Source organism: Vipera berus (assembly GCF_964194415.1).
Source record: "Vipera berus genome assembly, chromosome: W".
NCBI classification, from domain to species: Eukaryota; Metazoa; Chordata; class Lepidosauria; order Squamata; family Viperidae; genus Vipera; species Vipera berus.
Window position 1 is genome coordinate 37374307 of NC_138210.1, and position 17510 is coordinate 37391816.

The 17510-nt window shown below is 41.6% G+C and overlaps 1 protein-coding gene across 1 annotated transcript in view; it reads left to right on the forward strand.

Moving 5' to 3' along the window:
- The window catches only part of LOC308676258 (phosphatidylinositol 5-phosphate 4-kinase type-2 beta-like), a gene marked incomplete at its 3' end in the record, with an annotated part of 65049 nt that extends 62995 nt beyond the window's left edge, over window positions 1-2054 (forward strand). The window contains exon 7 of the mRNA XM_081342072.1: window positions 1971-2054. Coding sequence (XP_081198198.1) covers window positions 1971-2054 — 84 coding nt within the window. The remainder of the gene's footprint in view (window positions 1-1970) is intronic.
- Between the last annotated feature and the right edge of the window lie 15456 nt (window positions 2055-17510).

Genomic DNA, 17510 nt, shown 5'->3' on the forward strand with positions numbered 1-17510 from the left:
AATTATCTCCCAAGTGTCCAACGAAATTGGTTCCTGAATATTTTGTGACCACTTTATCATACAGTCTTTAACCAGTTCCGTTTCCGAATCCAATTCAATTAAAGCATTATATATCCTCTTTATATGTGCACAATTTAAATCTCTAATTTGTTTTACTAAATTTTGATCTGTAATTGTGATGCCAACCTTTTGATCTGACTTCCACCTAACTTTCAGTTGGGTATATTGAAACCAAGAGTAACTTATGTTTTCTTGTCTTAACTCCTCTAATGATTTAAGTTGCCAATCAGTCCCTTGCAATCTAAGTAGTTCCTTATAAGAAACCATATCCATACTCACTCCCATAGATACGCCCTCTATCGCGTGTCCAGGAATTCCCCAAATCGGTATTTTATAATTTAACTTATAATAATACTTTTTCCAGACACGCAATAAAGCACTTCTAAGAATATGGGATTTAAAAGCCCTGTCCACCTTCTTATCGTAAAGCAAATATGCATGCCATCCATATACCAAATCCCATCCCTCAAGATGAAGTATTCTCTTGTTAGTTAAATTAAGCCAATCACTAACCCACGTCAAGGCAACCGCATCATAATACAATTTCAGATTCGGCGCCTTGAGTCCCCCTCTTTCCCAAGCATCTTGTAAAATCTTAAATTTAACTGTTGGTTTTTTCCCCGCCCAAATAAATTTGTTAATACCCTTCTGCCATTGATCAAGGTTGGCATCCTTTTTCAATATAGGTATCATTTGAAACAAAAAGAGAAACTTTGGTAGAACATTCATTTTAACAACTGCAATTCTTCCCAGTAATGATAATTGTAATTTTTTCCAATTATTTAAGTCCCCTTGTACCTTCGACCATAGTGTTTCATAATTATTCTTATACAATTTTACATTTGAGGCTGCAATATATACTCCTAAATATTTAACCTTCTTCACTATTTCAAAACCTGTTAATTTTGATAACATATCCCTTTCACTCATAGATATGTTCTTAGATAATATCTTGGTCTTATTACTATTCACCTTAAACCCAGAAACCTTACCATACTGAGTTATAATTTCCATCAAATCTATAACCGACTGTAACGGTTGGGATACTGTCACAACCAAGTCATCAGCGAAAGCTCTCAATCTATAATCATTCTGTTTTATTTTAATTCCCTTTATCATAGAGAACTCTCGAATTTTGATTAATAAAATCTCTAATGTTAAAACAAACAATAATGGTGATAGGGGGCAACCCTGTCTTGTACCTTTTTCAATTTTAAAGGTCTCTGTTAATCCCCCGTTAACTATAATTTGTGCAGTTTGTTGTTGATATATAACTTTAATAGCATGTAGAAAACCTTCTCCAAAATTCATCTCCTCAACAACTCTTAATAAAAATTGCCAATTCAATTGGTCAAAGGCTTTCTCTGCATCCAAAAATATCAATGCTGCGGGGACTTGGTTGTTCTTATCCAAGTATTCAAGCAGGTTAACAATTTGTCTTACATTATATTTCATATACCTCCCAGATATGAATCCCGATTGATCACTATGAATCATTTGTTTCAAAACTTGCATTAATCTATTGGCCAATACTTTAGCAAAAATCTTATAATCTGTATTTAAAAGTGATATAGGTCTATAATTTTTAGGTTGAGTAAGGTCTTGATCCTCCTTTGGAATCAACGATACAAAAGCTGTCCTCCATGATGGAGGAACTACACCTCCAGTCTGAATTTCATTAAACAAAATCTTTAAGGGTTCAATCATTTCAGGCAACAACTTTTTATAGTAGATTGCTGTTAATCCATCCGTTCCCGGAGCCTTGCCCAGTTTCAACTGTTTAATAACTAAAGAAATTTCTTCTGATGTAATTGGGCAGTTCATCTCAAATTGTTGTTCTTGTGAAAGTCTTGGAAAATGAGCTCCCTGTAAATACTTGTCTATATCTAAAGCTTGTATATTTTCTTTAGAATATAACTTTTGCATTTCATTTGGAAACCAAGGACCCAGAGTCTGGAGGAAGAATGGAGAGGCACACAGTGCAAGATGCTTGAAGTCCAGTGTGACGTTTCCACAGTCTGTGTTGATTTAGGGAGCCATGTCATCTGCTGGGGTTGGTCCACTGTGCTTCATTAAGTCCAGGGTCAATGCAGCCATCTACCAGGAGATTTTGGAGCACTTCATGCTTCCTTCCGCAGATGAGCTTTATGGGGATGCTGACTTCATTTTCCAGCAGGACTTGACACCTGCCCACACTGCCAAAAGCACCAAAACCTGGTTCAATGACCGTGGGATTACTGTGCTTGATTGGCCAGCAAATTCGCCTGACCTGAACCCCATAGAGAATCTATGGGGCATTGCCAAGAGAAAGATGAGAGACATGAGACCGAACAATGCAGAAGAGCTGAAGGCCGCTATTGAAGCATCCTGGTCTTCCATAACACCTCAGCAGTGCCACAGGCTGATCGTTTCCATGCCACACCGCATTGAGGCAGTAATTGCTGCAAAAGGGGCCCAAACCAAGTACTGAGTACATATGCATGCTTATACTATTCAGAGGTCCGATATTGTTCTATGTACACTCCTTGTTTTATTGATTGCATGTAATATTCTAATTTTCTCAGATTGTGGATTTCGGATTTTCATGAGCTGTACGCCATAATCATCACAATTATGATAAATCACGGCTTGAACTATCTTGCTTTGCATGTAATGAGTCTATCTCATATATTAGTTTCCCCTTTTAAGTTGCATTACTGAAAGAAATGAACTTTTGCACGATATTCTAATTTTTCGAGTTTCACCTGTATAGGTAGAATTAGGAAAGAGCATATAATGATTATGTTCCTATCTTTCATATCATATATTTGCATTCTTTTTTCAATAAAGCATTTATTTTTAAGTTTTAAAAAGCAGCTGCATATTTTAAAAGTAGGCTGCATTTGATAATCAAAATCATATAAAAACTTCAAAGTTTAATAGAATCTGGAAATAAATACATAAATTAGCAGTTTGGCATAATATTAAAATAAAACTATTAATTAGTGCTTAAAACAATGAGTTTTAAGATGTTTATCAAAATAAACATCTGTTTATTCTGCTGTATGGCTTAAACTCTTGTTTGGGAGTAGAGTGTTCAATGTCAAGGTGGGCTAGCCTTTTAGTGTTTAAGTGTTGGGGAAATTCATATCAAAGATTATCAGAAAAGGAAACATCAGTCAAAAGTGGATATCCTCTCTCCTTCCATTTCTCACCTATACACATATATGCCCAGGCATACATTTAAACATGCAAGCATTGATTGTGGCTCTCCAGTTATACACAAAAGCTTACCAGTGGGTTTGCTTCCCTCTGAGACTCCTCAGCATACATTTCCTCAGAGATTCCTCCTGTTGGGACTGAGAGCAACACAAACACTGCAAACGTGAACCAAAGGCAGTTTAAAGAGCATTTTTTCTTTTGGCTTTTCTCCCTTACAGTTAGTCCTCAACTTATGACTGTTTGCTTAGCAGCACTTCATATTAATAATGGCCTTGGAAACGGTGCTTTATGGCCTGTAAAGCACTTCCAACCATTGCAAAAGTTGCAACACCCTCTGTGGTCACATTATCATGATCTGGATGCTTGGCAACCTGTTCGCATTTATGACTGGTTGCCAAGTGCCCTGCAATCATATGATCACAATTTGCAATCTTCTCTGCCAGCTTCCCCAGAAAGTAAATAGGAAAGCCAGCAGGGGAGCTTGCAAGCTGCTGCCACCTGCCCAAAGGACTCCCTCTCATCTCTGGGGGTTGGGTGAAAGAGCTGCCTGCCAAAGGATTTCAGCTCTCTGCCTGCTTGGATTTTGGCAATCCAAGCAGGCACGGAACTGAAATCCTTCAGCAGGGAGCTCTTTCAGCTAGCTCCCAGAGATGAGAGGGAGCCAAAATCCAAGCAGGGTTTTCATCCCCTGAGTGGAGAGGGAGCACGGTAAGGAAAGGAGCACAGGATACCCCGGGGGTGGGGGAGGCCTGGTGCAAGCCACGTATGAGTGTCTCTCTGCTCAGGGGATGAAAATCCTTCTTTATTGTTATAGTATTATAATATTTATTAGTGATAGCCTAATTTTTTGACAGCGTAATGTATTGTGCCAGCCGATTTGGGTAGTTAATGAACATAAAATAGAATATGAGTTAAAACTTGTCCTTGTCTTGCCCCAGTTACTAACAATTACTGTGATCCCACAACACACTAGACCCTTAACTGTCCCAGTTAACTATATTGTGTGAACCCATCTTTCCTTTTTAATAAGGAAAGTTATTCAATCATTGTTTTTGTTGTCTTTCTGCAATATCAGAGGTTGGGCAACACGGCTTCTAAACTTTACAGAATAAAAGCATTAGAATACTATTGCACTGATGGACCATAAGCAATATAGACAGCCAATGGGGTAGGATGAAGATGGCATAAATCAGAGGTCCCCAACCTTTTGGGCACCAGGGACTGGTTTTGTGGAAAAAGTTTTTTCCACGGACCAGAGAGTGCGTGGTTTTGTGTGCTGCCTGCATCCCACGGATGGGGCTTTACTTGTTTGTGCAGACCAGTTGCTGGCATACCGTAGCCCAGTACTGGTCCACGTATCGGGTTGGGGACCCCTGGTATAAGTGACTGAAGTCTGAACCTGACGTTAATCCTATAAGCATAGGGACAGCCTTTTCAAGAGCAAGAAATATGTTTTCTAATCACCCAATTGGTGAAGGAGTCAGTTTGGTGTAGTGTCATGGTTCTGACAAAGACAAATAAAGCAGAACTCCGAGGCTTGCAAATTTCTCCTGAAGAGTTGTATTCAGTGCCTTATCTTAGTGTCAAGGACAGCTGTGTTATTCAAAGAACATGTTTCTTAGTTACAAAGTATCGGCACGTCAAAAGTGAAACTAAGTCTGGAGACAGATGGAACAATTCCCCAATATAAAGTTAAAAAATCCCTCCCCTAAAACTATGCAAGCAACTACGTTCCCCAATACATCTTCTCGGCGGGATTTTTACACCAGGGCTTTTCAACCTGTGGTACATTGGCACCTGGCAGGTGGTACGCGACCATCCTAGAAAAGTGGTAGCGGGGGAGGGGAATGAGCTGAAACGGTGGTAACACCACACAAGCCTGAGCGAGAGATGGCTGGAGCTGTCAGGGCTCAGCTGAAGCGCCAGGATCAGCACCAGGCTCCAGCTGGAGCTCAGTGCTGAGCCTGGAGCTTCTGCTGAGCCCAGAAGAAGGGCTGATCAGCTGGAATGTTGCAGCATTTCCAGGGCCTTGTGATTTACATTCAGATGCTTGGCAACTGATTCATATTTATAACACTCAAAATGTCCCAGGGTCATGTAAAGTGACCAAAACCTGGTGCAACCACCTAGCAGATGGGGGGAATAAAAAACAAACACCCCCCACCCCACCCCTGCTGCCAATCCTCAACAGAAATGCTCACAACAATGAAAACATCAGAGAGGATGAAGATTGCTGCTAGGTGCGCAGGCAGGTGTCTTGCTCGGCTGTAGCTTGAGGGGGGCACTTTTTCAGTGCCATTGTAACTTCGAACAGTCACTAAGCTAACTGTTGTAAGTCGAGGACTACCTCTAATTCATCACTTTTTTCCTCTTTTTTTGGTCATCAAGTTTTTGACACCTTGCTAGGCGACTGGTGGTACTCTGATGTTGCCATATCCTAAAAGTGGTACAATGGGTGAAAAGGTTGAAAAGCCCTGTTTTACGCAATGCCCACCCTGCAGTCTCGGGAGCAGCCAATGACCTTGGTTCCCATGGGACAAAAGATTATTTAGACTAGTGAAGCACATGGGCAACTCCCCTCCCTCTGTTCTATATGGCAACTGAAAATGAATAGGGAAAATGGCTACAGCCATGCTCATTTGTAGAGTTGACAGTCTGCCCCTCTCCGAAAGAGTCTCCTGTAGGGGAAACAAAAAGCAGGTTAAGTATTCCCTCGAGGCTTGTAAGGGTATTTATCATAAAACTTTTTTATTAATCTATCCGCTTTCACATTTGTACATTTCACCCAGGTAGCTTCTGAAGGGGGTAGCCTTTCCACTGAATGAGGTACTGTAACTTTCCCTTACACGATCTAGAATCAAGAATTTGTTTGATTTCATAATGCGTCAACTACTGGACCCAATGTCTCCTTTGGGACAGGTCTTAAAGAGGATTCTGACACAGGTTTTAATACACTGCAGTGAAACACAGGGTGATCTTTTACAAACAACCGTGGAAGTTTCAATTCCACTGTGACGGGGTTTATGATCTTAGAGATGGGAAAAGGACCAAGGAATTTTGGACCCAATTTTCTACTGGGTAGCTTTAACCTTAAATATTTCGTTGAAAGATAAACTAATTGTCCAACATAAAAATGTTTCTGAGGGGAGCGTCGTTTATCTGCTTGCTTCTTGTAAACCTTGGTAGCCTTGGACAATGCATTCTTCACATTTATCCAACCCCGCTGGAAAGATGTCACCCATTCATCCAAAGTCTGGGAAATAGGAGGCTCCTGTGGGAACTCAGGCATGCGCACAAAATCTCGACCCGTCACTATTTTGAATGGGGTGAGACCAGTGCTACTGTGCACAGTACTGTTGTAGGCTACCTCTGCAAAAGGCAAGAGGTCAGCCCAATTAGTCTGCTGGTAATTTACATAACATCTGAGGTATTGTTCCACCATTGCGTTAGCTTTCTCAGCAGCTCCATTAGTATTCGGATGAAAAGCTGATGACAGCCACTGGTACGACCCAATCAGTTTAACAAACTTCCTCCAGAATTTTGCAGTAAACTGGACCTCTCTGTCAGAAATAATCTGGTTTGGGGCACCATGAAGTCGGTATATGTGTTTCAAAAACAGCTTGGTTAGCTTCTGGGAAGAGGAAAGCGCCAAGCAAGTGATGAAATGTCCCTGTTTGGAAAATAGATCAATCACAGTCGATATTAGAGTGTTTCCCTTACTCTCAGGTTACTCCACGATAAAATCCATGGCTATCTCCTCCCAAGGCTGGGAAGGGTCAGCAACTTGTTGCAATAATCCTGAGGGTTTTCCAGGACACATCTTCATGGCAGCTCAGGTGGCACAACTCTTAACAGAACACTCAATGTCTTTTTTCATTCCTGGCCACCAAAATTGCCTCCACACCAGATGCAATGTCTTTAAAAATCCAAAGTGACCCACTTGCTTAGCGTCATGACTCCATTGCAATGCTTGGAGTCTGAAGCCATCTGAGAGGTATAACCTGGAACCTTTCCAAGCTAGTCCCCACCTTAGGGTTAAAATAGATTTGTTATCTTTAAACCAGGCACCAATCTCTAACTTCTTCAATTCCTTTAGTGAGCGATTGTCAGGACCAGGAGCAGGTCTCTATGTCTGTGATCTGGTTGTTAATTTGAGAAGTGGATTGCGTCAGAGGAATAATGGAGTTAATTACTTCCTCTCGGTGGCTCTTGAACTGGGGCATTCTAGATAATGCATCAGCCAAAAGGTTCTTACCCCCAGGATAATATTTTATAGTGAAATCAAAATGTTTGAAGTACTGAGCCCACCAAACTTGCTTCGGAGATAATTTACGGGGGGCTTTCAGAGCCTCCAAATTTTTGTGATCAGTCCATACCTCAAAAGGTATTCCCCCCCTTCCAAGAAGTGACGCCATGTCAGCAATGCCCAACGATCTGCAAAAGCGTCTGTCAAGCCCTGTGGGCTTGCCATTTGAGGGAAGGGGGAGGGAGACTGCCGTGAGGCTCTGCAGCTTGGCGCCAGGCTGATGACGGCGCTGAAAACCCGGGGAATACCTCGCTCGACCGATGAACAGCTAGGAGGCTTCTCGGCGCAGCACTAGTCTGGAAACGATGCCGAACGCCCAGGGAGTTCCTGGCTTGACTCTGAAGCAGCCGCCTGGCGCTGGAGCCCCAACAGCAAGAACGGCACCCGGGGAAAGAGAACGGGCTGTTTTACCTGCACTGCTACGCCACTGAACAACTGAGTGGCCGTGCTGCTGACAAAAAGCTGATTGGCGCGGAAATGGATGCAGGGGACTGCATAGCAAGCCGGAGGAAGGATCCAGGGGCGGGGTTGCCGCTTTTGAAGATGCTAGCTGGATGCTGGTTAGCTGGATGGGGGGTGGAGCTGAGAGGACTGACTGTATGTAAAGCGCTGGGAGAAGATCACTCCCAGCACTGACTTTGTTTGCCATTAAACGCTGGTTAGAATGTTCCTGCTTTGCCAGCTGCCTTGTCGACCATCATTTGCCTTTTGGGGGGATCGGGGCTGGTAAGGATGGGGACAGAAAGTCAGCGCTCATCTTTTATTTATCCCTCCCCATTACCCTTGTGCTTACTCGGAATGGCTGAGGGTACACAAGAGGTGGCACCTGTGGGAGATGGAGGAGAGCCAGCTGAGGTGACCGTGCCAAATCCTGTTGAGGGGAATGAAGACACTCAGCCAGTGGTGCGGCCCAAAGTGCGTGAGGCTCGACCTGCAGGTCCAGTGAGCGATACCCAGATGGCTCCAGGGGTGGCACAGGATGCAGGGCTCTCAGGAGAATGGTGGCACAGTTCAGCTGTCACCGGCTTGGCTGCTGACCCCGTACACACACTGGGTGCCGTGGGCCCCATGATGGAGTGGAGGGAAAGGCGTCTGATGGATCACGACAACGGGGACTGGAGCTATTCCACAGCACCTGGGCGACGTACACTGGACGTTCTGAGGGACTGGTTTGTGAGACCGGGTTCCAGGTACCCCCCTCATGGCCGAGGTGGGAGGCGGGACCTGAGATGGCTTCATGGACACGGACACAGACACAGCCAACCCAGTCAGGGCCAATCCAGTTCCGTCTGGCCAGCCTGAAGTTGAGGGCAGGGGCCAGCCACGCTCCTGACACGCTGCCAGTGAGGGGCCCTACCCTGGGCATACCAACAGGACAACAATGGGCTGCATGGGAAGGCAGGTCACTGATGGATCCAGGCAGAGCCCCCACCAGGCACCCGGGTCCAGCGACTGGATCCTTGGCCCAATGGGGGGTGGGGCCTGGGGAACAGCACTCTCCACCTGCGGTTGACACCCTGCAGGGTCTAGGTTGCATGGGGCCAAGGGATGGCCTGGAGTCCTCCACCGTTGAAGACGACATTTGATGGGGACCCGGACTGTTTGGTGATGTTCTTATGCCAGGTCATCAGCCACGTAGACCAATATGCTCGCTTTTATCCGTCCCAGTGGGCATTGGTGGTGACGATCACTGCAGGGTTACAAGGTGAAGTCGCGGAATGGGCAGTGGATCTATACAGCGACCATGCCAGTGAACTGGCCAACGCCGGTTTATTCTTGGAAGCTCTGCAAACCCGTTTTGAAGACATATCACGAGTCCAGCATGGAGGAGGAGGAGGAGACTACTGCCATAAGATACCAACTGGATGTCATGGTTCCGATTAATGAGACAGTTCAAACAAAATTCAGGCATTTTTTATCTAAAAAATCTTAATAATGAAACGCAGCATCGGCACTCATGGATGGATGCCAGAATCTGAAATCTCCCCTAAGCCCATCGTATCATACACAATTCCCACCCTTATTTACACGTCATAAATCACATTATCCAATTAGTTTTACATATGAAGTTTCACTTCCCTTTCTGTGCGCGGCTATTTCTTATGTTCTCAAAATAGCAGTTTGACATTTCCCTCCCTTCTGTGATGCAAAGTGAAGCAGTTTAAACAAAAGGCTGCCTCTTATATTGTCAGTGCAAAAACACGTCAATGTTTGCACCACTGACATCCGCCCCCCCTTACAAAAAGAACAGATCCTGTAATGTAAACAAACACAAGTTAGGAGCTGGCTTTTGGTTTGTTGGGGTGTTTCTTATAAAACATTTTTTTAATTAAAAAGTTTTAAAATACATTTTAAAAACATAAACTCCCTCCCTCCCCCTCCCCCCCACTTACCCTCCCTCCCCCTCCCCCCCGGACCTCCCAGAGCTGAATACAGGGTATTAACTTTTACAAACTTAAGCTAAAATAAGCTAACTGACTAAAAAAAACACTTAAAATTCTATCGCACTTTAACTCCCCTTAAACATAACTAGATAACTAAATACTAATAACTAAATAATAATACATCTTATAATACTAATACTTATTCATATGCTAAATGAAACTTTTTAGTCCCATATTTATTCTGAATATAATCGATCCATCTTCTCCATTCCAAAATATATCTCTGTTGCAATTGTTCTTTCAAATAGGCGGAGATTTTTGCCATTTCTGCCAGGTTTGAAACTTTTAAAGTCCACTCTTCTGTTGTAGGCAGATCCTCCTTCTTCCAATATTGAGATACCAAAAGTCTTGCTGCCGTTATTAAATTCAACATCAATTTGGTTTCTATAACAGTACAATCTGTAATAATACTCAACAGAAATAACTGTGGAGAAAACCTTATCTTTTTCTTAAATATTTTCTGCATATTCCACCAAATTTTAATCCAAAAAGCTTTAACTTTTTTGCAAGTCCACCATATATGATAATACATTGCATCATCACAACCACACCTCCAACATTTAGGCTGATAATTTGGATACATACATGCTAATTTTTTTGGATCTAAATGCCTTCTATGAAACATTTTATAAAAGTTCTCTCTTAAATTTTGTGCCTGTGTGAATTTTACATTTCTGACCCAATTTTTCCCCCAAATATCCATCGTTATTGGCTCCTGAAAATTCTGGGCCCATTTTATCATACAATCTTTAACAAGTTCCATTTCTGAATCAATTTCTATCAATGCATTATATATCCTTCTTATATGCGCTTGACTTTGATCTCTGATTTGTTTTACCAAATTTTCATCAGTTGTCGAAATGCCAATTTTGTGGTCTTCTTTCCATCTAGCTTGTAACTGCCCATACTGAAACCAGGTCTGAACTATTTTTTTCTTCTTTTAAAATATTAAACGACTTTAATTGCCATACAATGGCAATTTCAACACCATTTTGCCGAGCATTCTCATCGAGAAGCTGACTGACTTGAAATTCTCCCCCGCCATCCGCGATTGGATTCAAGACTTTCTTAGGGATTGGTTACAAACAGTGAGGGTCGGGTCTGCTTTGTCCACCCCCCTGAAGCTTTGCACCGGCACGCCACAGGGCTGTGTGCTTAGCCCCTACCTGTACTCTTTATGCACTTATGATTGTGTATCATCTGACCCATCCACTGCGATAATCAAGTTCGCAGATGATACAACTGTGGTGGGTCTTATTACAGGTGGGGATGAGACAGCATATAGGGCGGAGGTACAAAAACTATCCATATGGTGTAGTAACAACAACTTGCACCTAAACATTGGCAAGACGAAAGAGATGGTGTTAGACCTCCGGAGAAAAAAGGAGGAACCTGCCCCACTTTACATCGGGGAGGACTGTGTAGAGAGAGTTTCCTCCTTTAAATTTCTGGGAGTCTACCTCTGTGAAGATCTGACCTGGAAAGTTAACACAACCCAGGTGGCTAGAAAGGCCCAACAGAGGCTTCACTTTCTTAGGGTCTTGCGGAAGAACAGGGTAGAACAACGGCTAATGACCCTCTTTTACCGGTCTACTATAGAGAGTGTCCTGTCGTATGGTATTGTGGTTTGGTATGCTGGTCTGACAGCCGCGGACAGGAAAGTATTACAGAGGGTAGTGAGCATAGCACAAGACATTGTGGGCTGTTCCCTGACACCACTGGATGACATCGCCAGGGCTCGTTGCCTTGGAAGAGTGAGGAAGATTCTCAGGGATGACTCACACCCTGGACGGTATCTCTTTACTCTCCTACCATCCGGTAGGAGATATAGGAATATAGCCAGCCGTACCAACAGGCTGAAAAATAGCTTTTATCCGTGGGCTGTTAGGCTTTTTTTTTTTTAATTAAAAAGTTTTAACATACAGTTTATCTTTAACAGTCCCCCCTCCCCCTCTCCCTCCCTCCCTACCCCTCCCCCCCTCCCCCCCGACTTCCCAGAGCTAAATACAAGGTATAGAAAAAAAACAATCATAAGCAACCATATACTAACAACCATAAACTCTAAAATCCATCACTCTCTAGCTTATACAGGATAATACAAATCTTAATAATATCAAATATATATAGAAAAGAAAAAAGAAAGGAAAAAAAGGAAATAAAAAAAGAAAAAACGAAGGAAGACTTATTCAAATGCTACATAAAACTTCTTAACCCTATATTTGTTCTGAATGTACTCAACCCATTTTCTCCATTCCATAATATAACGTTCTTGCGAGTGATCTTTCAAGTATGCCGAAATCTTTGCCATCTCTGCCAGGTCGGAAACCTTTAAAGTCCATTCTTCTATAGTCGGCAGTTCCTCTTTCTTCCAATACTGGCCTATTAAAAGTCTTGCTGCCGTGATTAAATTCAACATCAACTTAGTGTCCACAACCGTAGCATCTGTAATTATTCCCAGCAAAAAGAGTTGCGGACAAAACTTTATCCTTTGCTTGAAAATCTTCTGCATATTCCACCAAATTTTTATCCAAAAAGCCTTAACCTTTTTACAAGTCCACCATACATGAAAATATGTTGCATCTTCATCACCACACCTCCAACATTTTGGTTGATAATTCGGATACATACTTGCCAGCTTTTTAGGATCTAAATGCCATCTATAAAACATTTTATAAAAGTTCTCTCTTAGATTTTGAGCTTGTGTAAATTTTACATTCCTCACCCAAATCTTTTCCCACATGTCCATTGTAATAACTTCTTGAATATTTTGGGCCCATTTTATCATACAATCCTTAACAAGTTCTGTTTCTGAGTCAATCTCTATCAATGCAAGATATATCCGTTTAATATGTGCTGGACCCTGATTTCTGATTTGCTTTATCAGATTTTCATCAGTCATTGTAAAACCATTTTTCTGATCTTCTTTCCACCTGGCCCGTAGCTGGGTATATTGAAACCAATTCTGAACAATCTTCTCATCTCGCAAGAGACTATATGGTTTCAAACACCAGACATTTCTCTCCAAGTTTAGAATCTCCTTGTACGTAGTCACATCATGTTTGAAACCAGCATGTATATTTTCTATTGCGTGTTTTGGAATCGCCCACAATGGTATCTTGCAGTCTAGCTTATGTCTGTACTTCTTCCAAACTCTCAGCAATGCCTGTCTTAGAATATGCACTCTAAACACATTATCTACCTTCTTATCATACAACAAATATGCATGCCAACCAAACAACAAGTCGTGGCCCTCAAGATTTAATAATCTGTCTTGTGTCAAATTAATCCAATCACTTATACCTGCTAGCGCAGCAGCTTCATAATATAATTTAAGATTAGGCATTTTAAGACCACCTCTTTCACGAGTATCCTGCATAATCTTAAGTTTGACTCGTGGTCTTTTCCCTGCCCAAACAAATTTGTTGATACCTCTCTGCCATTCCTCCAGGTTAGAATCTTTCTTAAGAATCGGTATCATTTGAAATAAAAACAAAAATTTAGGCAGGACATTCATTTTCACTGCTGCAATTCTTCCCAGTAAAGAGAATTGCAATTTTTCCCAACTCTCCATTTCTTTTTGAATTTTTCCCCATAATTTTTCATAATTATTTTTATATAATTTTGTATTAGAGGGCGACAAAAGCACCCCCAAATATTTGATCCTTTTGACAATCTCAAATCCAGTTAACCCTTCTAGAAGGGCCTTTTGCGATGCTGTCATGTTTTTGGCCAAGATTTTTTTTGTACATTAACTTTAAATCCAGAAACCTTCCCATATTGCATTATTATCTCCATCAGGTCCACAACAGAGCTCTCCGGCTGGGTCACTGTAACAACCAGATCATCTGCAAACGCTCTCAATCTATAATCCTGATCTCTAATCCGTATACCCTTAATTCTTTCCGAATTTCGTATTTTTACCAATAATATCTCCAATGTTAACACAAATAATAAAGGCGATAGCGGGCACCCTTGCCTTGTACCCTTCTCAATACTACATACTTCTGACAAACTATTGTTAACTATTATTCGAGCTGTTTGTTTTTGATATAATGCCCTGATTGGTTGCAAAAATTTATCCCCAAAGTTCATTTTATCTAAAACTTTCATCAAAAATTGCCAATTCAATTGATCAAAAGCTTTTTCAGCATCTAAGAAGATTAGCGCCGCAGGGATCTGGTTGTTCCTTTCCAAAAATTCCAACACATCAACTATATGCCTCACGTTATTTTTCATTTGCCTACCACTAATAAACCCAGTTTGATCCCCATGAATCACCCGTTGCAGAACCCTCATCAGTCTATTAGCCAGCACCTTAGCAAATATCTTGTAGTCTGTATTTAATAGTGATATCGGTCTATAGTTTTTTACTTGAGTAGCATCTTGGTCTTCCTTCGGGATCAGAGAGATAAAAGCAGTTCTCCAAGATGGAGGCACCTTTCCCCCTCTCTGGATTGTCTGGAACAGTTGCTTTAACGGTTGAACCATCTCTAATTGTAAGTTTTTGTAGTAAGCCGCAGTCAAACCATCTGTACCTGGCGCTTTGTCGACCTTCAACTCCTTAATTGCTGTAAATATTTCTTCTTCTGTAATCAATTGATTAATCTCCTCTTTTTGTACTTGCGTAAGAACCGGGATGCTAGCATTCTCCAAATACTCATCAATATCTTTTTCATTAATCTTCTCCTTAGCATATAATTTAGAATAAAAATCCACAAAGGCTTCCTTAATAAAATCCTGTTGAAACACTACCTTCCCCTTATGTTCAATTTTGTCTATGTTAGAAGCCCTCTGCTTTTTCCTTAGTCTATAAGCCAGCCATCTACCTGGCTTATTAGCATTGCAAAAAGTATTATGCCTGGCAAACCTCAAGTTAGTTGCCACTTGATCAGCCATTAATTTATCAAATTGTCCTCTTAATAGCTTGATAGCCTCCTTAATCTTCACATCCAATGGATTCAAAATCAAGGCCTTCTCTTTTTCCTTAATTTCATTCTCCAATTCTTTCCTTCTAGCTTCCAAAGTACGTCTGTGTTTATTATTCATGTATATCAGCACCCCTCTCATATATGCCTTGCTAGCATCCCAAACCATGTCCATAGACGTATCCTTATTCATATTAATTTCAAAAAAATCCTTCATCCGTTGTTTACATTCTTCCACGTTTTTCTGATTTCTAAACAAGTTCTCATTTACGCGCCACGAGCGCCTATCTCTATTGTCCTTATTGATCTCTAACCATACTGGACTATGGTCAGAAATAGCTCTTGCACAGATCTTTACCTTCTTGATCCTAGAAAAAAAGTCATTAGTCAGCAAAATGAAGTCAATCCTAGAAAAAGATTGATGTCTATCAGAAAAAAAAGTATAATCCTTTTCATGCAGGTGTGTGTCACGCCAAATGTCTCGCAATTCCAAATCATCCTTCATTTCAAAAAAAGACTTAGGCAATCTGGCATGGCACGGAATACGCTTAAAAAAACCAGCCTTATCCATCTGTACGTCCAAAACGCCATTCCAATCCCCCATAAAAATAAACGATTTGTAATCCAATTGAGTAAGCTTTGTATGAAGTGAGCTAAAAAAGTCAGCCTGTTGTAGTTGTTGATTAGGAGCATACAGTCCAACTAAAAGCGTTTTTTTGCCTTCTAACAACAAATCTATCATTACGTATCTTCCATGTTTATCTGCTTCAATTAAGTCCGCTGTTATAGCACTTTTAACATAAACAACCACTCCATTTTTCTTATTCATTGCAGAGGCAACAAATTGCATACCCAATCTTGAATTCAATAAAAACTTTTGGTCCATAGCCCTAATATGCGTTTCTTGCAAACATATAACATCAGTCTTAAATTGTTTTAAATATTGAAAAACTTTCTTCCTCTTCTGAGGCGAATTTAGTCCATTAACATTCCAAGTTAAGAATTTAGTCGCCATTCTTGTCGCCCCGAAGCTTCTGGAGCACCTCTCCAATGGCCCTGTCTTCTTTGGGCCGCGCTCCTCCCACTGCCTCGCTGTAAGTACGCTTTGAAAGTTCCATAAACTTCTGCTGGTCTTGTTCTTTTATTTGTTTTGCTCTTTTTAAAGCAGCACGCGTCACCCTTAGCTCTCCAGCATCAGCCAACAAAGTTGTAAATTGATCCCTTCCAGCACCATCCTCCTCTGTCTGGCCATCTTCAGCCTCATGAGATTTTTCTTCACCAGATCCCTTTGCCGCTTCCAAAAGTGATAATGGGGTTGCTTTTAAAACATTGTTGTAGAAATCACGCGCCTGTGCCACAGTAACCAGACGGTATCTTTTACCTTCATACATCGCCACCAGCCCAACTGGAATCTCCCATCTGAACCTTATATCACGTTGCTTAAGTTCCTGCACGATAAATGCAAAGTCCTTTCTTCTCCTTAAAATCTTTGGAGGGATTTCCTTTAGGACCAAAACTTCTTGGTCAGCAACCACTACTTTAGTGTCGTAGGCAGCTTGAATAACTTCATCTCTGATTTCTCTCTTTGTAAAGTAAACCACCACATCTCTAGGTAGCTTCCTCTGTCTGGCAATCCATGAGTTAACACGAAAAACTTTATCCATACATCCCTTTATATCAGATGCTGGCTGACCCAATACTGCTTCCAGAGCTTCAGAAATCAGCTGCTTTAAATCTTCTTTAATATTTTCTTTTAAGCCTCTGATTCTAACAGCATACTGCATCTGGTGAAACTGAACAAGGCTTAACTCTCTGTCCATTTTGTCTCTTAAGTCTTCATTCTCCAATACCTTTACTTCTAGTACAGCATTTTTTTGAGTCAAATCTTCCACTTTTTCTTCCAGACCTTGCACACATTCAGCCACACTTACCACTGTAGACAAAATGTCTACCCTCATCGCACTAAATTTCTCTTCCATCCTCTCTTCTATTCTCTCCTCCATTTTTGCCAATTTATCACCCAATGTTACTAAAATTACCTGGGCATGTTTTTCAAGGGCATCTTGTAAATCCTTCGATGTCAATGCAGCAGGAGGAAGCAAGGTTTGCAACGATGTCTGTTGCACCAGAGAAGTTCCAGCACTCCGAAGAGTTTTTGAGGGAGGTTTAGCCGCCATCTTTTACTTTCACTTATGACGCACTGGATGACATCGCCAGGGCTCGTTGCCTTGGAAGAGTGAGGAAGATTCTCAGGGATGACTCACACCCTGGACGGTATCTCTTTACTCTCCTACCATCCGGTAGGAGATATAGGAATATAGCCAGCCGTACCAACAGGCTGAAAAATAGCTTTTATCCGTGGGCTGTTAGGCTTTTAAATGGGACATAATCTCTGTGAACGTATGCAGAATTGACTTGGGAGGCCGGTGTGTGGTGTAGTTGGTTCACATGGTGTGGTAGGATGGAGGGTTTGTTGTCACTGTGTGTTGGGGGGAGAGAGCACGGGGGGAGGCTCAGCTAATCTCAATGTACACATGTTGTACTTTGACAATAAAGGTTTATTATTACATTCCT